Raw genomic sequence first — 22,378 nt, forward strand, 5'->3', positions numbered from 1 at the left:
ACCAATAATATTGGGTAACGTGTATCTAATCGTAACAATTACATTTTCTACATTAGATTGCCTTTGAAACTTGAAGTATTAATTAAAATTTTTGACTTTCAAACATGATTGATTTTTTTTGAAAGAATAATAATGCAATGTAACTTTACTGTCTGAAAATGAAAGCTATTGAGTTTTGAATTTTTCCAATCCAGTCTCAGATTAAATCAAAACTAAATTGGTGTTTCTTAAGTATAACCAAAACTTAAACTACAGTTTCAATTTATTCATATGGCCATGCTAAGCACAGTTGTAAAAGTCATACCAGCACTTTTGAACAAATTTGAGTTATTATAACCAAGTTGTTCTCTGTTTCATATTTTACTTAATAAATAAATTGTTTTAGGGTCATTTGATCAAGAATTATTGTTTTGAAAAATTCTTTTAAAAAAAAAGACATCTGAATCAAATATATGGAGGAGCCACACTTTAAAATACAATATCTAACGCCGGCTCCACACTCTCCAACGGGAGCACAAGACAAGACAAGGGGTAGAGTGTGGATGGGGAACTCGGCGCCTCTTGGTGTCTCTCGCGAATGTCTCGCGTTGCCTCCAGTAAATGTCGGTAAATTGTTCCCGAGTCAAAGGAGCGCGAGAGGCTACTGCAGCGCCATCTGTCCGCCGCGCGGAATTTGCTTTGTTTTGGTTTTCAAAAAGCAAATCGCAGTTCGCCATGTCTAATAATTAGGTTTGGAACAACTCTTTGGAGTCGAAATTTTTGGAAATTTTTCAAACAGAGCCTCTAATTTGGAACGCAAAGCACACGGATCATAAAAATAAGCAAAAGGTTTGATGCATGGAATCGCATTTCTTTTGGCTGCTTCTTATGTAAAATGACTCCTTGTTTCCAAATACGACCACCTTTCCCCCATCTCGCCCCCCTTTTAGTTTTTCCCCCACCCCTTCTTTAAATCAGAGCCATTTTTTTAAAACTTTCAGTGGGAAGAGAGCATTACAATAACCGTAAACATTACCCTGAATGACTAGAGATGTGCAAAGCTCAAAATTTTGTGCATATGTAGCAACAAATAAAACTTGCCCCCCCCCCCCCAAATTCAAAAAGGGGGGATTTTCTACAAAAATCGGTACGTGTAGGAGGAAAACGGAGATCATATTTGGATTCAGGGGGTCAATTAGCAGAAGAATCAGGCGGAATAGCCTCAGAATCATTTGAAAGTTTTTTTCGCTGCGCAGTGTGTTTGGGGGGGAGGAGTGCCCCCATGTTTTCCTTTTTGCCACATATGCACAAGATTTTGAGCTTTGCACATCTCTTACGGTTAATGTTTACAGTTAATATAATGCTCTTTTCCCCTTCCAAATTAAAAAAAAATGGCTCTGAATCAGAGGAGGGGTATGGGAAGTTCTAAAAAGGGGGGCAAGATGGGAGGAAAGTGGTCGTATTTGGAAACAAGGGGTCATTTTACCTTAGAATCAGCCAGAAGAATGTCTTTTCGAATGAAAACCTGCGATCAACTCGTATGCAACATGCCACATGCACAAGACACTTTTTTTTTAAAATTTGTTTTACATTGCGAAAATCTTTTTTGGATATAGGAGTCATTCATAGAAGAGAGTCTTATACTCTCATTCTGCACCGAAATTTTTTTTACAAACATCTTTTTTAAAAAAGCAGAATAAAAAGATCGTTTTTTGTTATTTTTCTAATATTGGTGGGGGGGGGGGGGGTATACACCCCAAGTCCCCCTTTTTGCGATCGGTGTCCATAATCTTGAACTTTGAACTTCTCTTGCCCATCAAAACTATTATTAGCAGTTAATATAAAGCTCCTTTCACCTCTAAAAAAAAAAAAAAAAATACTTGCTCTAAAACTAAGGAAATTTTAAAAAAACTTTGGGGGAAGGGGAACTTTAATAAAATTGGGACGTATAGGAGGAAAACGGAGGTCATATTCGGATTCAGGGGGTCATTTTACAAAAGAATCAGCCGACAAAATGTCAGAAGCATTTCGAAGGTTTTTTTTTTTTTTTGATGCACAGTGTAATTCAATGCTATGAAAATCATGAGTACAGATCTTTATATTTTATTTTTATAACTAAATTGTATAATATTGTGGCCATTTTTGGTTGTAATCTTAATTTTTAAATTCACATTTGTTGTCATAAAACAGTTTCATAAAAATAGCGGATAAACATATTTGTCAACCACCATCTCTTCTTCCTCGACTTCTTTTTTGCCTTCTTGGTGTTGTAAATGTGTAGGTAGTTGTATGTAAAAAGAATACAGGCACATCGCAAAATCTGCATCTACTTCGTGGTCCATTTTGTAAACAAACAAGCGGATTGACAGTTGAAACGCGCGCGAATGCTCGTGACATCACCGGCTTCTGCGTGCGCAAACACCTCGCCCGAGAGTGTGAACGGCTCTCTCGTTCAACGCTTCCCTCGCCATGACGTCACAGATCTCTCGGCAAAAAAAACCTCTCGTGCTTTTCAGGGAGAGTGTGGAGCCGGCATTAGCTTGAGCCCAACTGCAAATTTCCCTTTTTTGCTTAGTACGGCGGTATACAGGGTGCGGCAAAAAAAATATCGAACAAAATTTGTATCATCGAATGGAAGAAAGGTAATTTCATTTTAATGAGTGCCTAATTTATTTTTGTTTCTCACTTTATTAGAAAATAATTTACAATATATTACCTAGCTTATGTATTGTTTTTCGGTTTTCTTACAATTTTAAGCAAAATACCTGCTATTTTAAGTTGTATAACCAAGTAGAACGACAGCTCGTTTGCTTGTTGTCCCTCGAAATGATAGTCAGGAATGTGTACAAAAACGAACAGTGAACATTTCAGTTAATTGTTAGGTCATCCGAAAGTGAGGTTAATGAAATCCTTCGGTTTCCACGAGAGAAGTCGTTTGTAAGATTTAAATTTGTGACCGATTAGTAGTAATAAGGGAAAATGCAGCTCAAACAGAAGTTTTACGAGTTGCAAAAAGTTCAGGCATTTGTATGACTCCAAAGATGCCAGAAACGTTTGAGACGGGCCTCAAGTCCACGTTGGAAGAGATACCTTTCGCTGATTTACCGTTCAACCGGCTCACATCCCCCTGAACCATAGGATTTGGTCTGTAGACACTCCAAGCACCTTAGAAAGGGTTAGATATCGCCAAAATCCGAAGTCAGGCTTGGTTTGAGATGGAATCAGCACAAGTGACAAAAAATCTGTAGTTTTTTGTGGATGAGGGACGTAAAATAAATCAAAAAGTGAACCAGACGGACATTTTAGAGGTTATTGTACTTCTGTGGGCCTAATAGCACTTCAGCATTGTAGACTGGACATTTTCCTTTAACTCCACACCGATTCATATGGCCAAAAAGACGAGTGGTGCAAGGCACATTGTTTTTGACATGATATCATCTTTAGAGTAGACGTTCTACTTGCTCGACCACAATCCCATTTATTACACTGTATGGCCTATTTTGGAGTCAAAGGTCTACCCTAAACACACATAAAAGTGAACTCTCTAAACCAATTGCTTTATAGGGAATAGGATTGATTAAAGGACTTGCTGCAGTTGAATGAAAATTTCAATAAGCAATTGCATCTCTGTATTACTGCAAAAGGCTGCTAGTTTGAAACCAATTAAATTTATTGATTGCTAAAGGACTTCTCATATTATTTTTTGTGTTTTGTTAATGTATTTGTTTTTAATAGAGTTTCTTGGGAAATTGCTTGCCTGTTTTTTTTTTTTTGTTACACCCTGTACATTTAGTTCTCACAGTCAGCAGAAACATAGTTTTGTGATTGAAGTTATGCTTGTTTGTTTTATGAAGGAAAATAAATTCTTCACTAAGGTTATTGGTTTAAGCTTTTTTTCAAAAAGTATTACTAAACATTTATTGATCTACATGCAAATTATAGTCATACAACTTGCATTAATGTTAGACAGTATTTTGACATAAAACTGGGGGGGGGGGGGAGGAAATTGCATCAGAATTTAAGCATGAGAAATTTCTAATCACTTTTTGCTGAAAATTTCAATTAAAACCCTGAAAAGTTGAAAAAATTAATTTTTTTTTTCAATTTTTCCAAAGTGGAAATTTACTCCTTTGGAAAAAAACTCTTTTTTTTCCGTTTTTTTCGGAAAATTTCCGGATTTTTCCCGATTGTTTTCATTTCTAGTTGTGACCATTTTTAAATATACATACAATACTGTGTCTTTAATATGTGTTTTCCTTTTTTTTTCCTTTCTTTTTTTAAATATAGGTCACATTCAGGGATCTGATGACTCTGATTCAGAAGATGAAATCGGTGGTCTGTTTCGCATAGCAAAGTATGAAAGAGAGAAAAAGGACTCTAAATGTGATAATGGTTTGGATTGTTCCAAATTGGTTTTGACCATTTCAAGAGAGTGGATGGATGAAAAAGTAACTGTCCATTGATATTGACCATAATACATATATACAATTTAAAAATGTGTCTATTATTGCATTTCGTGCATCTGCAGTAAGTTCTCATAACCAGCCCATGTTTAAATTTGCTTTAAATAGACCTCAAAAAATATTCAAGAACATTTGAAGTTGCACTTTCTATTATTGTGAAACAGCAGTAGTGATCCTCACTAATTAATGTCATGTCAACAAGCAATGAATCTCTGCAAAAATATTCGGCTCATTAAATTTTTAAAAAATGAATAAATAAACTGATTGCTTTAATACGCAAAGTTCAGCGGAATAAGCAAGGGCCATCTAAATGCATTTTAACTCTCATTCCTCTCAGCTGTCTTTTTATTTAGTTATTTATAGTAAATAAATAAAAAGGTACCTGAGTCCTCTGCAAAAAGCAGCAATGCTGATAATACACGATTTAGTATTTGTCTTTATGATACATGTTTTTGTATCGTTTATACATTTTTTCTAGAAATAAGTTGTAAGTTTCTAAAATATTTTTCCTTTTTCTTTTCTTTCTTTCTTCCTTTTTTTAGATCAATTATCAAGCAATATTTATGAAATTATTGCTATTTTTTGCGAAAAAATCAAATTGGATTCTGTTTCAAAAATAACTAGAGTAAAATGTTAGGATTATTAAGAAAACCCTATCAACACCTAGTATTATTAAGAAAAACTAATTTTGAAAAACATATCACATGTAATTAATGGTGTTTTACATGAAATCCATTGAAAAAGATGTTATACTATCTGCAACTTCTTTGATCAAAAAACTTAGTCATTTCTAGAATCATGGGATATTTTGGTAAATGATAAAACAAGCATTCAGTAAACTTAATGAATAATGTTCATCTACATTACGTGGCAAGTGTTATCTGTTCGAACTTTGTATTTTGATGCAAACATAAATAGTTTACTTAATATTTTTTGTACTGTGTGTAGGAGATGGAAAAAATTCGTGATTGCTTTGTTACTGGAAAATGGGATGAGCATGAAGATGCAGAAAAGCTTTTAAGTGATGAAGGTATAACCAAAAATCTCAATATTTTTCTCAATGCTTTTTTATGTTCAATGAAGTTATTTTACTTATTTGTTTTATTCGACAATAGAGGAACTGTATGGGGATTTTGAAGATTTAGAAACAGGTGTTGTTCATAAAGGCAAAGAAACGGTGTCAGAGAAAGCAGAAGGTTGGTTACATAAATACACATACTATTAGTGTTTTATTGTGTTTGAAGTTATTATTATTTCTTTATTTATTTTTTTATATGCTTCAACTATTGTATAATAATGTAAAACATATTGAATATTATCCATAAACAATTCCTTGTCCCTTACATTTGGAAGAAATATTAGAAAAAAAAAAATAATTTCTGATTGCCAAGAATGAATTTTTATTTTTCTTACTTGTCAACTAAAAACTCAATACGATTTACAAGTTCAGTAGCTATTTTCAAAAGTTTTCATATTATATAACTTCCTTTTTATCAATGATCATTTTAGTTTGTAAATTCTATAATTTAAATTTAATGACCTTTAATTGTTCCAAGATTATGTTAAATGATCTTTACCATATTCTGTAATTTTTAATGTTAGTTAGGGTTAGAGTGTGTAGGTATGTGAGGTATGTCGAAATTGTTTGAGGTTTTGCAGTGTGCTTTTGCATATCACGGCATAACCTTAGCATTAATTTTTGAATAGCAATGAAAAAAATAAATACCTTGTTTTTGTTTTTTTTTTTTTTTTACTTTGACAACCTATCATTCTTGTTGACAGTGCCATTTTCTGAAAATTCATTTCTGCAAGTTGTTAGGGATCCATTAATGAATTTTTGTTCAATTCTCCTCTCACACTTCAATTTCTAACTATATGCAAGTGTAGGCGAGACCTAGAGCATGATTGTTATTTTATATTTCCATAAAGATGTTAATTTTCAAAATATCACAGCACTTTTCTTTAATTATCTTCACTAAGCATCTAAAATTCGAATTTTTAGTTTTATCTCTTTGAGGAAGGATTTCTCTCCAAGCTATACTTAATACTTCTCGGAAAATTTTCGAGTAGCTCTGAGAAATTCCAATGTAAATCCCACCATTGTCTTGAATTTCAGCTTCTGATCTATTGCATCTTTCTTCCAAATTGAGTACTTAAAAGCTAAATGTTTTTTTTTTTCCAGTAGTTCATATACTCTTACATAGTGTGAGTTACATTTATTTTCAAACAAGCTTTTATGTTAGCAGGTGAAAATAAAACTGAAAATGAAGATCCCGAAAAGGCTGAAGAAAAAGAAAAAAGTCTTCAAGAAAAGAGATTGGAGAAAAAGAAAAAACTAAAGGAAATATTTAACAAACAATTTGATGATGCTGAGGGAAGAGCATATCATGATGACCTAAAAATGGAAGCTGATAAGCAAGGAGAAGTGAGTTTCAAATGCTTGAAATTAGGCATAGTTATTTTTTTATTTATTTAGTTTTTATTTTAAGGGACTTTGACATTTCAGACATTTGCTGTTGTAAAACTGAAAGAAATCAATCACCATTTTATTATAACTTATTTGCCTTATTAAGGTTTGAAAATACCTCCAATCAGCAAATTTTTTAAATCAGTGTAAATGGGCTCGCACAGAATGAATAAAATACCAATATTTATTCTGCTGTTACATAACCTAATTATTTTTTTCTGCTCATAGCTTAACAAAAAAGAGTTTGAAGACTTGGATGATGAAGATCGTGTGCAGTTTGAAGGTTATCGACCTGGTCTATACTTGAGAATGGAAATAGAAGAGATGCCTTGTGAATTTGTGAAAAATTTTGATCCATCGTATCCTGTAATTGTGGGATCGCTTTTAAATGGAGAAGATAAATTGGGGTACCTACAAGTGAGTGAAAATTTAAATTTTTAAAGGGATGCTAATTTTGTTTTATGTTTATTATTACAATAAGTGTCATTATCATTTTTCAGCATTTGAAAAGGTCTTAAAAATGGAAAAATACTGTGTCGAAAAACTTATGATTTTGAAAAGTATATATTTTATTTGTAGGCTATGCAATACCTGCCAAATCTACTGTTTTTTACTGGACCTTCCACTTTTTTAGGCTATCTTCCAATATCCCGCTTCAGTATAATTTTCTTCAAGTTTAAAAAATAATTTTGCCTTTTTTTTATTAAACTGCTACAAACCTTGAAAAGATCAAACATGACGAAAAGGGGTAAAATTTGTAAAACATACCCAAATCAGAGATGTTTCTTTCCATTATTTTTATATTTATCTAAAAATTCCAACGGTCATGTTGGTGATTAGTAAGAGTTTTCACCACGGTCAGAAAATCCTTTTCTACATTTATTTCGCTCATTAATGAGTTATATTTTCTGTTTTGATTCTGTGAATGTGATGAAAAATGCAATATCTTGGGAATTCCATTCTCTCTCTCTGCCCCCCATTTTTATTATTAATTACATTTGTTAAAAGGCTGTTGTATAAAATTTATTGATTTTCATATAAACTTTGATTTGAAAATGTTTTAACAACTTGAGTGTGAGTTCCCAAATGTCACACAAAGTTAAATACTAAACTGAATGAAATTTAATTTTAAAAGTTGTCTTTAAATATTTTAAACATGAATTCTGTTTTTTTTTTTTTCTAAAGTAAAATCTAATGTTCGTTTCTTTTAAAAAGGGTAGGCATAGCTATGCAAACAATATTAGATGCCAGTCACTGTTGTAATAATGAGCATTGTATTTCCCCCAGAATTATGCATTGTTTAACTTTGTGACTAAAAATATTTAGTTACAAATAGAAATGTATATAATTTCTGAAAACATTCTTTGCGGCTATTTTTGGATTAGCTTAGTTGGAATGGTATGGGTTACCTGTTAGATTTATACCTCAAACCCTAGAAATTGAGCATGATGTTTGAAATCCTTTACTCTTATCCTGTAAAAAAAATATTTGAGTGCTGTGAAAAAGATCCGAGAAAGTCAATCAGAGCGTCAAAACAAAAAGCAGCAAGGCAAGGGCCACCTACCTTTTTGTTTGTTCCTGTTGATGGCAAGAACACCATAGTACTGCAAAAGATTAAACACACTGTTTCATTCCTTGAGAGTAACAAAGATCCTCCCCCCCCCCACCTTTTTTCGGGGTGCATGAAAGCTCTACTGTCCTTATGGAACAGCTCACAAACCACTTACTTAAGATTCTAGACGCCGTGGATTGAGATCTAGTACCTAGTCCGGTGGCACCTATTTCCCAAATAATGTGCTGCCCCTAGAGCCGCTGAACAGATAATCTGGTCAAACATATATAGCTACTTAATATCTACTCCACCTTCCCAACAGAGTGACTCATTTAAATGTGGGAGTAGATCCTTATGTCACCCTTTGAAATTTTCTTTAATATTATGCACTACAATGCACTAATGAACGGAAAATTATAATTTTTGGACTTATGTCCCGCTGACTCTTAGATAATTAAATCATGCATTGTATAGTCTTGTTGGAAAATCCACTACTTATTATTTTGGCACTGAAGGCAAACTTAACGTCTCAGTTTAAGTTGTGTTGATATGTCTCTGTTTGTGAAAATTTATAAAATATTTTGCAAGATAGTTTACTTAAATCATTTAATAAATTACTTAAACAAATACATGATAGTGTGTATTATTACTTTCCAATCTAGGTTCGTATAAAGAAGCATCGATGGTACCCCAAAATACTTAAAAGCAGAGATCCTCTAATAATTTCCTTAGGATGGCGACGATTTCAGACCATTCCACTGTACTACATTGTCGACCACAATAAGCGAAATCGGCATTTGAAATATACACCTAAACATTTGCATTGCATGGCTGCAGTTTGGGGTGAGTCTCTTCTTTGGAATGAGTGTTAAAATGTTTTTTGAAATTTCATGAAATGTTTTCAGCCAAATTACAAAATTAGATGATTAAGGATCATCCACATGAATTCTGCAATAAAATAAAATGTGAAAGGCAGAAATTAATTTACAGTATAAAAGGTTATTTATTGCCACAGCGAAAGTTTTAAAACTTGGATACATAAAAAATAACCTTTTTGCACATTTTAGGTAAAAAATTAACATTCAATGTTTTTGAATCTCACTTGCTTGAAACTTCAAAACGAAGAAAGTTGAAATCTTTAACTGCTTTTTGAATGTCTCATGCAGTTTGACAGCCCATGGAGAAACTCTAGATACCATATAACTCCCTCCCCCCCCCCACACACACTTATATGACTGTTTCATTGAACCAATCAACACTAAATGTGGATTCTACTGGTGAGATTTTTCAATATGTACTTAAAAAATAAAGAAAGAAATAATGAACTTGTTTCATTCCATTGTGAAGAATAAGATTTTTTTTTTTAAATCACAAATAAAGAATTTGATGTGAAATCATTCTACTTTACAGTAGGTTACTTATGATTTATTTCTTATCCTTTTAAGTAATGCACATAAAATTAGCTCTTTATTTTGATTTCCTTATATTTTTAGAAGTAGACAGGTAAACAAATCAATTACCTAAAATCGATTCTGAAACACACAAGTTGCAAGCTGAATGAATTTGAGAGAGTTGACTGACACAGTTGAACCTTGTTAATGCAAAATCGTTTAACATGAAATATCGCTTTACATGAAATGCTCTTTTGGTCCACCATGCGTTAAAAAACACTTAGCACCAATAATATGGAAAGGCAAACATCCGGTTTATAGGCAGAAATGGACGCATCTATTAGTTTACAGGTATGGTAGTTAGTTTGTTATAGAGGTACGCTTTTGTCTCTAAATTATTTGAACGCAGTTTTGTACAAATGAAATTTATTCGCTGCAAAAATTTTTCAAATCTAAATTATATTCAATCCATATTCTCACTACAATTTTTTTTTTTTTTTTGTTTACAACATAATTTTGAGCTTACCATTTTTCTTTTACATTTCTGGATGAAATGAATTAATGATTTATTTCCTTTTTGTTGTTTCCAGAGAAACTTTTTGTTTCCCTTCATTTTCAACTTAGAGACTGAACAAAATTAATAAGGCACTAGTGATATTATAAAACGCATGCATCAATATCCGATCGCTACTTTCCCTTCTCCAATGCTAGATTCATTCAGCTGGAATCGTCTGATTTTGGCCGATTCCTGGTCAGACTGTAATTTGATAAGATGAAATCAGATTAACATGAAATACTTATCATGGTCTCATGGATTTCGGTAACAAGGTACTTAACAAGGTTCGACTGTATTGTTTTATCATTTCACCTGATTTAAAAAACACATGTGATGTATGATGCCTGATTTGCTTTTACAAAATGATAATCATGCTACTTTGTTGATTGTTTTTGTTATAAATCAAAACGTTAATGCAAGTCTTGCAATCTATTTTAGGTCCTATCACACAGCAGAAGTCAGGGATATTGGGTGTTCAAACTGTTAGTGAAATAACTGTAAGTAATATCATAATGTGCATGCTGTGCTGTAGCAATATGATTAGTTTCACTCTTTATACTTCTTGTCACAATATTCTTAATGCAAATTTAAAAAATAAAGTGTACTTTTCCTCTCATGCTATTTGAAGCAGTGAGACTGCCAGTTCTCACTGCCTCATTTCATGTACACCCAACCTGTTTTTATGCGGTGGATAGGGAATGCATGAAAAAAATTGCATTAAAGAGATTGTTTGAAACTTCACGAGTAACTTTAAAAAGTTGTTTTTGCAACACAGTCAAAAAAAAATTTTTTTTTTTATGCAGTGGATAGGGACTACATAAAAAAGTCTCGCATAGAAAATAACCCAAAAACTTACAAATTTGTAATCTTCAAACGAAATCGAAATAGACCAAGTGATAATTTTTGCCAAGTACTCGGAAAAAATTTACCGATTAAGGAAATTTTTGGGAGGTCACAGGGACTTCCCATCAAGATGCCTATGCTATAACTTGAAGATGCTACCTCACACCCATTTTTAAAATAATTTTCGTCAATCAAATCCCAATCTGATTGAAATTTCCATATACCGCACAAAAAAAAAAGGCCTAAAAACAGGGTTGGGTATATTTGAACTCTTGTATAACTATTTACTTGCTTTTAAAACTTCATTTAAATATTTATTTAATATAGTTTCTGTAAATTCCATATCTGTGCACATAAGTTTTTAAATTGGGGGAGGAGATAGGAAACATATCAACTTCATATTCTGCCATATTTTTCAATGTATTACATGTACTTTTTATTTTAAAAAGATTTTAAAACTGTAATGTGTCTTGTGTGACAAAAAATCAAATTGTTGGATAAAGGCCAAAAGTTCAAAAGCAAATTTACTTATAGTATACAATGAGTTATATTTTCATTATCTGTAAAATTTTGTTTTCTGTTTGTATAATTTTCTAACAAGCAATTGTGGTCAAATTCAAGCCTTACTTTTATCATTATATAAATTTTCAAATATCAATGAATCGTATGATATATATTCCGTAATTTTCATTGTTATTCTGAATATTATTGAACAGCTTGACTGCATGTTTTAATAATGGAAAGACACTTTTATTTCTTTTTTTTTTCTTTTTAATGCATGGTAGTTTGTTTACTTTCTTTGATATTAATTCTGTACACCATTAGGAGCATTTAAAGTCTATTTTTATTTTTCAAAATTTGTCCTTTTTCAGTTCAAGGAAATATGTCTAATTTTAAATAATTTTCCCTTCTAGAGTAATTTTAGAATTGCTGCTGTAGGTAGTGTTACAGAAGTAAACCAAATGACAAATATTGTTAAAAAACTGAAGCTTGTTGGTACTCCATTAGAAATTTTCAAGAAAACAGCATTTATTGAGGTATGATTTTTCAGTGTTAAAATGGCTCTTGCAAATCCAAGCTTTAAGAAAACAAAAAAAAAAAAAAAATAAGAGCCAATGAAAATAAAAATGAATTGAAAAGAGCTCATAGTTGTCGTTTTAGAGGGAAATCCTGTTACAATGAACTTCAAAGGACTACAAATTTTGTTCGTTGTAACGGGAATTTCGTTGTAACGGTATCCAATCAATTTATCAGAAAATTAAATTAGGACTAAAAAACAATTTGGTTGAAATGGAAATTACGTTGTATTGGTATTCGTTTTAATGGGATTTCACTGTATACCGACACGAAAATACGTTATTGTTTATAAATGTATGCTTTGTAGCAATTTATTTGTAGCCAATGCATGCCTTTAAATAGGGATTTTGAGAAACTTAAAATTGCCATTTGATGCTGTTTAAAAAATTTATTGATGAAATTAATATATATATATATTTTTTTAATAGCTGGAGGTTCTAACTAAAGACAGAGAGAAATAATTGGCTTGGTTTTTTCTTTAAATAAAATGTTTTGTTATGAGATGTCATTTTCACTGTTTTGCAACAACCACTTTTTAGCTTCTTAGAACTTCAGAAATTCATGATGGATATTTTTTCAGTCACAATGTCTTAAATTTTTTATTGGAATTTTGCCAACCTCAAAGAAAGCAATTTTTAAGAAGATTAACCATAATTCATATTCTTTGTGAAAATGGTATTAAAGTTGGCTATTCTGTGGAATACTTTCAATTATCTTATCTATTCTATGCGATGAGCCACAGTATTAAATGGTCATGGTCAGAGTTTTGTCCTTTTAACAAAATGCATTTTTTTTTCTTTAAATTCTGTCCTATGCTCATTATTGTAGTGATATCATTTTAACATCAAATTATGTGTTTAAAAATGTAGCTTTGAAAAGGTTAAAAAAGAATTGATGCATCAAATAGTTCTGAAATTTTTTTTATCAATTAAGTTGTTACAAAACATATAATGCAGTGTTCTTTTTAGGGTATGTTTCATTCTCCTCCAGAAGTTGTCAAATATGAAGGAGCTGCCATTCGAACTGCTAGTGGCATTCGAGGGCAGGTGAAGAAAGCACTAAGAGTAGGTTATCTTTCTCATCATAACAGCTCTTAGACAATAAATTTTGTACATACCCTATTCTTGACTGAAGCCAAGTTTGATATGACACTTCTTTTTTTGTCAGTGAAATAAATTGATCTGAGTTTTTATCTATGCAAAACATAAGTATCACCAAAAATTATCCTCAAAACAGTTTAATTTGAAGTGTTTTTAAGAATATCTTAACAGTGTGAGAGAGGAAACCATCAAAATATATAGGATGCAGTGGCAGCTTTACCATGTCCCAATTGCAAGGGACCCCCACTACTAAAGAGACCCCAAAGGAGATTCAAAAATGCACATGATAAAATGTTTTACATAGTTCTGTGGTAGGCAAAGGGACCTCAAAAGTGTATTGCGACTGGCCCTCAAACGGGTAAATCTGCCACTGATGAGATCTGGATAAATAGCCTTTAAAATCAACTAGCAATTTTATATTGAATTACAATTACTAATTTAAATGTAAAATTCAAATTGCAATATAATCAAAGCAATATTATTACATTTACGGGTCTTTATTTTTTCATTGTTACCTTTTTACCTAGTCAAAGTATCAACATATGCATGTAGTAGGTACTAAAGAGTAAGTACTTGATTTATTTTACTGGAAAAAAGCATCAAAATGCATAATTACAATACGTCTTGAAAATCTAGGGGAGAATGATGGGTCTGCATATAACCCTGGCTCTAGTTATTAAACTTCTAGAGATTTCTAGTCCTTTCTAAAAATCCTTTTTTGTCAAATTTTTTTTTCCAATTTGCCATTGTTACTCATTTTTGTACAGAAACATTTTAAAATTCTATGAAACATTTTTTTATTTAACATGTAAAAATAAAAAGAACTTTTTTTTTCTCAGAAGACAAATTTAGTTATAAAGAATGATAAATTTGTAATATATGAAATATAATTAATTCTAAATTTGAAAGTGAAAACAACTGCATATGATAAAGAATAAAAGAGTTGTGCATTTTGTCATGAAAGCATTTTGCTTCCTTTGCCCAAAATGTTTTGGTTACTCAAAAGTAAACTTCATTCTAGTTTTGATTGAATTTCAGACATTGTAATTAATAACTTTAATTATTAATGTTAATTTTGTTTATTTACATTTAACACTAGAACTGCGGATGGGGTCATTTTTGTTTTCGATTTCCTCAAAAAGTTACAAACGAAGTTGAAAAAACATTTGTGACTTTTCCTATTTTAATACTTATACCTAAAACCGCGGAATGAGTCATTTTGACCCCATTATAATCACAAGCACTAAAGTTGCAGTTCAACGTTTCCTAGAATAGGAAAAGCTTTTTCAGTCCTCTCTCCATTTTCCAGATGAAGGCAGAACAATACTTCAAGGTCAGTAAATTGTTACTGATAACAGAAGTGCAGGGGGGGGGGGGGCATCTGCAGTAGTAGTAACAAGTGTTGCCCCCCCCCCCCTAACGTTATCGTTCCTTGTGGGAAAAATGCGGGAAAAATGCGTCTGGTTAGCATATTCAAGGAATAGTTTCTTTCTGATGTTTTTTGGTTCAGCCTAGAAGGGAAAGTGGTGAACTGATGCAGATCCGGTTCTTTGTTACTTCACAACTGGTTGTTCGCATTGCCTTGGATAGTTTGATTATACCAGTCTGTTAGATTTTTTGGCGCCTTGTTTACATGGAGATAAAATTGATCTGATGTGAAAATGGCTGGAAGAAATAGGCTTAAACTAACAGTTAGCGAGGCCCTCGAATATATGCGACAATTATCGAAAAATGAATCCGAAAACGATAATGATGAAGAAATTGTTTTCAGCGATGATGAATATATGCCCCCAGATGAGGAAAATATTTCCTTGGATGAAGATACCGTATCTAATTTTTCTAGACAATGTACTAGCAGAAAAACTACTTCTGGAAGGAAAAGACAATATGTACATAAAGGAAAAAAGTTGTCAAATTCAAATCCAGCTGAAATAAAATCAAGAACTTTTGTTACAAATGGCGAGGTTCTCGAATATATGCAACAATTATCGGAAAATGAATCCGAAAACGATAATGATGAAGAAGTTGTTTTCAGCGATGATGAATATGTGTCCCCAGATAAGAAAATATTTCCTCCGAATGAAGATACCATATCTAATTTTTCTGGACAATAATAGCAGAAAAACTACTTCTGACTACTTTTGACTGGTAAGAAACTAAATATTTCTATTTCAGCTGTCTGTATCTTGTCTGTTCCAGGTGTCAGTAACTGTATACAATATTCCATATTGTAGTATCTTATTTTTTTTTATCACTTATTATAACAATGTAATGGTTAAAATAAATAAATGTCATTGCCAAATAATTACAGCGCATTTTTAGCATAACAACATGGATTTTCATTGATTGGGGTCAATTTGACCAAGCCCGCGGTTTTCGGTATACCGAAACTGCCGCGGTTCTAGTGTTAACAAACTAAATTTTGTTTTGCAATTTTTTTACTTTTAAAATTGTCAAATTGATTATGTAATTGTGGACATTGTTTTTATATTTTACATTTTTTTTTAGTTTTGTTGATTCCTTCGATTATGCAAATAAATTATTTTTCAGGTCCCCCCTGGAGTTTTTCGTGCGACATTTGAAGATAAAATTTTAAAAAGTGGTATGTTTCATCAATATTTTTACATTTTAGCCAATTAATCCTTAGTTTAAAACTTAAAAGGTATACACAAACCTAATGCTGGGCTAGTGACTAAAAAGTGTATAAGGCTACTTTGCAGCAGAGGTGACTATGGCAACTGTTATGGCCAAAAACGACTATTTTATTGAAAAAAGCGACTAAAATGCAAAAACTCCCTATTTTCTTTTTTGTCCTAGTGTGAAAAAATGAAAATTTACTTATAAGTTTACCACCTACATTCCAAAAGAAAAAGGGAACGATTTTCGAAAATAAGCATTATAAAAAGGAGAAAAAATAAATGTAATAAACATGTCGAAGATTAGAAATGTATGATGTTCAAAATTTTGTACAAAAAGTTTTGTTTTTGTGACTGCGATTTGTAAAGAGTTTAGTCAGGTTGCAATTTTTGAAAAATGTTTGTTTCCGCAATTAATATTTTTTGTAACTGTTGTGTTGTTAACCTTCTGAATGAATGTCAATAAAACTTTACTCCTAATTTCTTGCAACCTTATTACATTCATGTTTTGAAAACTTAACACGTGATTGGAAGTATAGGGAATGCAACACTCTTTTACTGTTTTCAATTAACACTCAGACAATAATATCAGAAAGTGTCATTGTTCCTTTAAAAGGGTTGGAGTCTGCAAAGTGTTTTGTAAACTTTGGTTTTTAAGGGTTGTCTACGAAAGATTTTCAGAAAAGTTACTCCATTTATAAGTCGAGCACTCTTCTGTAAGTGGTCCTGCTTACATACCATGCAGTTAAGGTATGTCTATTGAAGTATCATTGCATCAATATAACATAAATGCTATTTAAAAAAAAAAAAAAACTATTTTAGAAATTAATTTTTGTTTCTGGTGACAATTTTTCATACTAAACCAACTATTTTTAAGCACAGAACTTAGTGGCAACCCTGATAATTATTTAATTTTCAATGATTATAATCAATTGATATTACAGGGGTGATAGTGAACTTAAGTAAAATTTTCGAAACTATAAAGCCCCCCCCCCCCCCCAAAGTAAAAACTCTTCAAATATGCATACAAAAATCATTGAAAAAAATCATTTAAAAAGTTTTTTTTTTAAAGTAATGTTTGAGTTTTAGGATTTGTTGTCAGCCCAAAATTTTCGGATCACAAACACCCCTGGTTCTAACAAATTAAAAATCATAATTTAATTGAAAATTTTCAGTTTTGCACTTGCACTTTGCATATTGATTGTTTTCCCTATTAAGAGCAAATTTATGTTGATTATATACTCTAGATTCTTTCTGCTTTATTTCAAACACTTGACCCCAGGACCACTAAACAAAATGGAATGTAATACAAGAGTGCAGACATCAGGAGTGCTATGGTACTAAATCATTTTTCAAACTGTTATTCACAAGCTAACAGAAAAGAAATAAAAAGGAGAATCTTAAAAATCCCACTACATTTTAAAACTAATAAGTTTTAGCACTATTTTCAATTTTAAACTACCAATGCAAATGAATAAATACTTATTTCATTTTAAGTAGTTATTTATTATTTTTTGACTGGATTTGGTATTTATTATTCAAAGAACAAAAAGGACTTTGAAGGACTTCCCACTATCACGCCAGACTAAACAGAGAAGCTATCAAGATTTTCATACATCCCGACAATTTTAACAGGAAGGAAGAAGGCATCTGGCATCCTGTACTCAAAAGAAACATCCCAAGAGAAACCATCAGCCAATGAAAACTAGGATGGACGTCCATTAGCCAATTCCCAACCAGAACGAAGAGGTCTGGTCTAGCGCTTCCCCTATAAATAAAGGCAACACTTCAGTATCGGCATCAGTTGCCAGGAAGTTTTCCTGGAAGCTTCGTCCAACTTGCCTCTGAAGATGACCGCCGCAGATGCAGTCAAAACTTTTGGAGTGTTTATACTTGGACCATGGCTCAGCAGCAAAAAGACTTATGTTTCTCTAATGTTACATTTCCGCGGCTAAAAGCATAGCTTACTTTAACACACAATTTATTTTATTTGCATTTATTTATTTTTTTAGAATTATTTTTTAAGTGCAGTATCCATACATTTCCCCTCTATAATATACAACTATACATTAACTTCTGTGTGAATGCATTTAATACATGCTAACAGTGTGTTTTGTTCTTTAAGTGCTTTCTGGATGGAAAAAGGTTAACTCATACTTCTTAATAAACAATGCCTAGTCAGAAGGCCATAAAAATTCAATCATATGGGATTGTTTGGGATTTTTCATTTTAATGTAAAATTTTGAAATTTTGTATTTGAAAAGCATCAAATGTTTAATTAATTATTATTTTAGATCTGATTTTTCTTCGTACATGGGTGAGTGTTGTTGTTCCAAAATTTTGCATCCTAGTCACTTCTCTCTTACTACCTGTTGGTCAGAAAGCAAATTGGGAAGGAGCTAAAACTTTAGGACGCCTTCGCTATGAAAAAGGTCTTCATGCTCCAGTATCAGAAGACTCCAATTACAAGGTTAGTACAGACACTTACTTTCCTGAAGGGGCATTTGAGTAGTAATTTCTTTTTCTGAAAAAATTCCAAATTTTTTCAGGAAAAGAGATACAGACTCATCCGGGGTCATTTATTCCAGGTGTAAATTTTGAAGTTTAGTATTTAACCACCTTTTTTCTATGAGGAAAAAAGTGAAACTACTTTTTAAAATAGATTTTCTGAACTCCAAAAATATTTTTTTTTAGATTCTATTTTTTTAAGTTTTTCTTTCTCTTTTTAGCCTATTGAAAGGAAGTTTAAACAGTTTGCGCCTCTTGTGGTTCCTAAAAACTTACAGAAGGCCTTACCTTTCAAAGATAAAATTGTTCACATGCCTAAAAAGAAGAAAGACCCAGAAAATGAACGTGTTGCTGTTATTAAAGAACCTAAAGAAAGAGAGGTAATGTTTAATGTTTCTTAAATATCATACTTATTTGTTCGTCATTGACTGCAGTTTGGTCAAATTTTATGTCTAATTTTTGATTAGATATTTAATCAGAAATACTATAATTAGTTAACCTATCAACAAATGCAAAATAAATCATTGAACATATATCTTTTCTGCAGTGTTGTCAGGTGGTCAAATCCAGATTTCCCCAATTCCCTTCCAACTTTTCCCCAAAAAGCGATGTTTTCTATCAAAATTCCCCAAATGCAAAAATTATTTTTCTACTAATATTTTCATAAAATGAATCGATTTCCTCCAATATTTTTGTCTCTTGAAAAAATTCCCCCCCCCCCCCCCCAAATAGACAAATTTTCTTATAAAATTCCCCAATTTTTTTTCTTCCCATTTTTGCTTTTTTTTTTGTCTTCTTTATCTTTCTTTATCTTTACTAATAATAAAGCTAAATCCTCTCAGTCTGGATATATCTCTGTCTGTCAGGATCTTTCGGACGCGCATAGCGCCTAGACCGTTCGGCCGATTTTTATGAAATTTGGCACAAAGTTAGTATGTAGCATGGAAGTGTGCACCTCGAAGCGATTTTTCGAAAATTTAATTTAGTTCTTTTTCTTTTCCAATTTTAAGAAAATTTTCCCGAGAAAAATTATCATAAGATGGACGAGACCAAGCTATCATAACATGGAACCGTAGCGTAGGCAAGCCAATTGGAGAGAAGTTCATCATGCATTATTTGTAAATATACAGGGGAAACAAAAGACCTTTTAATTTTCCAATGCGGGCAAAGCCGTGCGGTTGCCACTAGTCACAAATACAAGCGCCTGACTGAAAGATAAGAAATAGCCAAATGTTTTTTTTCTGCTTGCATTGACTACTCTGCTTCTGTATGTACATTTAAACTATGATTTTTGTATATATTTATCCAAGAACATTCTTCATCATACTTATTTTTACCCGTTTCACGTATAAACTGGTTACTCACGCAGAACATTAATGCATATTCCAATAGCATAATATTCCGCATAATGCGAAATGCGAATTCCATCAAGTTGAGCAAAGCTAAACCAATGCTGTTTGATACAAACAATGTAACTACTACTTCTTGACGCAAATCCAAATACGAAAAAAATTCTTTTTATCCCCCAAGGTTTTTTTCCCCAGGTTTTCCCCAAGAAAAAAAATTTTCCCCAAAGAATTCCCCTCAAAACCCATTTTTTCAAAATTTCCCCAGAGAGCACCAGATTTCCCCAAAATGGGGAAAGTTCCCCCAATCTGGCAACACTGCTTTTCTGTCCAGAAGATGGTATTAAAGTACAATTATATATATATGTACAAATTTCACAATAAAATCATAGTTAAGATTTACCTCATTAATAGATAAACTTCATAAAACTGAGTAACTTTGAATTTCAACACTAAAGAATCAACTCCACAAAAATGCAATTTTTAACTTCAGCATCTGCATTTGCTTATTTTATGAGTGTTATTGGTAAAATATATTTTATATTTATTTATTAAAAATGTGAGATCGATTTTTCAAAAAAAAAAAAAAAAAGGAACATTCCGAAATAAACACAAATAATTTGATGAAAATTTGAGGCAGACAAATTGATGGTTCAAAATATCTGCTGCTGAAATTATGAAGACAAACTCAAATTTATCAATTGCCAACACATAGTATGAGAAATGCAAACTTAGTGGCTGTTATGCATAGGGGAACAAATTTCTTAAATAAAGTTAATATTTTTGCTAAATGAATTTAAATCTGTTGTATTGTTATATTCAGATATTTAGCATCCAAAAATATTTCAAACCAAGCATGTACTTTCTAACTTCATTCAGTCTAATAGTGCACCCCTTAAACTTGCACTTTACTGAAATAAAAAAAAAAAAACTAATTTGAATTTTGACATCTTGTATTCAAATTATGTTTTTCACAAGCACGTGTGTGTGTGCGCAGGCATGAGTGTGTGTATGTATGTGTGTGCGCGTGTGTATGTGCATGTATGTGTGTAGGCATGCGTGTATGTACGTATGCGTGTGTGTATAGGATATGGATGCAATCTGGAGAGGGCTTTCACTCGTGGGCAGCATCGTGAGGCGGGTAGATGGTGGTGCTGCAGAGGGGAGGGAGGCGGGGGAATAAGTAAAATCATAGCAATTCAAAACAGTCAAATGAGAGCAATTAGCAATATGATTGCTCAAAAAAAAAAAAAAGAAAAAAATGTTAGCAATTCTAGTTTTTTTTCTTCCTCCCTGTGGCTGTTAACATTTAAGGCAGTGTGAAGTAAAGGGATGCAAGTGGACAATTTCAAGGTTTGAGTAAAACACATTTAAAGTTGTGGAACTGTGTAGGCTTTCATTGATTTTTTTCTAAATCATGAGGTATAGCAGCATTAGCAAGCACTTAACAAGGGCTACTAGTATTGCCTCTCGCTCCAAAAGAGAGGAGAAGTTCACCTTCCATTTGTACTGGTTATGTCCAAATTTTTAATTTTGGTATTTACATCCCTTTGCTTCTCACTGCCTTATTTGCTCTTATTAACATTGTTATTATCATTCATTGTTTTAGCATGAAAGTAAAAACATCTTACTTTCTAGGCCAGAACTCATTTTAGAAAGTGGTTCTAATATCTCAACCACTGATCCCAACTTCTATTTATTTTATTTTTCTTAGGTATCAAAAATGTTGAATATGCTGAAGACTGTACATCAAATGAAAGTAAAGAAAGAAAATAAGGCCATGTGGCTGAGAGCAAGGGCTCATCGTAAACAAAAGAAAAAGGAGGAAGTTATTCATCATCAAAAAGTTCAGCAAATGAAAAAACGCATTCTTCGTAAGAGGATCAGCAAACCACCACCTGATGCATGAACATTGCAAAATAAATATGTGCTCATTTTCATAACAATATTGTCACGGCACTCATTGTGTGTTGTGCCTTATTTATTTTCTACAATTTGTAATGCATAAACATTATGAGCAAATTTGTATATAAATGTTATGTACAGTATGAAAATATAAAACTTCACAAAATTATACAGCTTTTAAATAAGTTTTTCAATTTTGATACAAACATACATTGGAACTGATCCTGGAATTTTTGTTGACAAAAAATTCGCAGGGTAAGACAAATAGTGGTGGTAGTAGCCTGATGACTTCAATCCCTCTCCTATCCCTTTCTTTAAAAATGAAAAGAGTAATTTTCTTTTGTCTGTTTCACAAATACCTTTCATTAGACATATAAGGCTTAAGTTTTTGATTTAGAAAGTTACACACTGAAATATTAAATATCTTACTTATGAGTTCAGAGATACCAAATATAATCAATCTTCTGTTTGTATGGAAAAATAATAATGTTGCCTATACTTCCGTGTGCAAGTAAAAGGCAGTATCTGCAGAAATGAGTTTGAGATATTTGAAGA

The 22,378-nt window shown here is 32.1% G+C and overlaps 1 protein-coding gene across 2 annotated transcripts in view; it reads left to right on the forward strand.

Annotated features, from left to right (window-relative positions):
• Window positions 1-21,984, forward strand: part of LOC129227443 (ribosome biogenesis protein BMS1 homolog) — a 46,670-nt gene extending 24,686 nt beyond the window's left edge. The window contains exons 13-25 of one of the 2 annotated variants that reach the window (XM_054862002.1): window positions 4,267-4,427; window positions 5,391-5,472; window positions 5,558-5,638; window positions 6,686-6,867; window positions 7,138-7,326; window positions 9,124-9,304; window positions 10,847-10,905; window positions 12,166-12,288; window positions 13,297-13,392; window positions 15,979-16,030; window positions 18,359-18,534; window positions 18,794-18,952; window positions 21,633-21,984. In XM_054862002.1, the coding sequence (XP_054717977.1) occupies window positions 4,267-4,427; window positions 5,391-5,472; window positions 5,558-5,638; window positions 6,686-6,867; window positions 7,138-7,326; window positions 9,124-9,304; window positions 10,847-10,905; window positions 12,166-12,288; window positions 13,297-13,392; window positions 15,979-16,030; window positions 18,359-18,534; window positions 18,794-18,952; window positions 21,633-21,827 (1,736 nt within the window). In that variant the 3' untranslated portion in view covers window positions 21,828-21,984. The remainder of the gene's footprint in view (window positions 1-4,266; window positions 4,428-5,390; window positions 5,473-5,557; window positions 5,639-6,685; window positions 6,868-7,137; window positions 7,327-9,123; window positions 9,305-10,846; window positions 10,906-12,165; window positions 12,289-13,296; window positions 13,393-15,978; window positions 16,031-18,358; window positions 18,535-18,793; window positions 18,953-21,632) is intronic. The other variant, XM_054862003.1, reaches the window with a different exon arrangement.
• Window positions 21,985-22,378: the final 394 nt, after the last annotated feature.

The sequence above is a fragment of the Uloborus diversus genome, chromosome 8, assembly GCF_026930045.1.
Source record: "Uloborus diversus isolate 005 chromosome 8, Udiv.v.3.1, whole genome shotgun sequence".
In the NCBI taxonomy this organism is placed as follows: Eukaryota; Metazoa; Arthropoda; class Arachnida; order Araneae; family Uloboridae; genus Uloborus; species Uloborus diversus.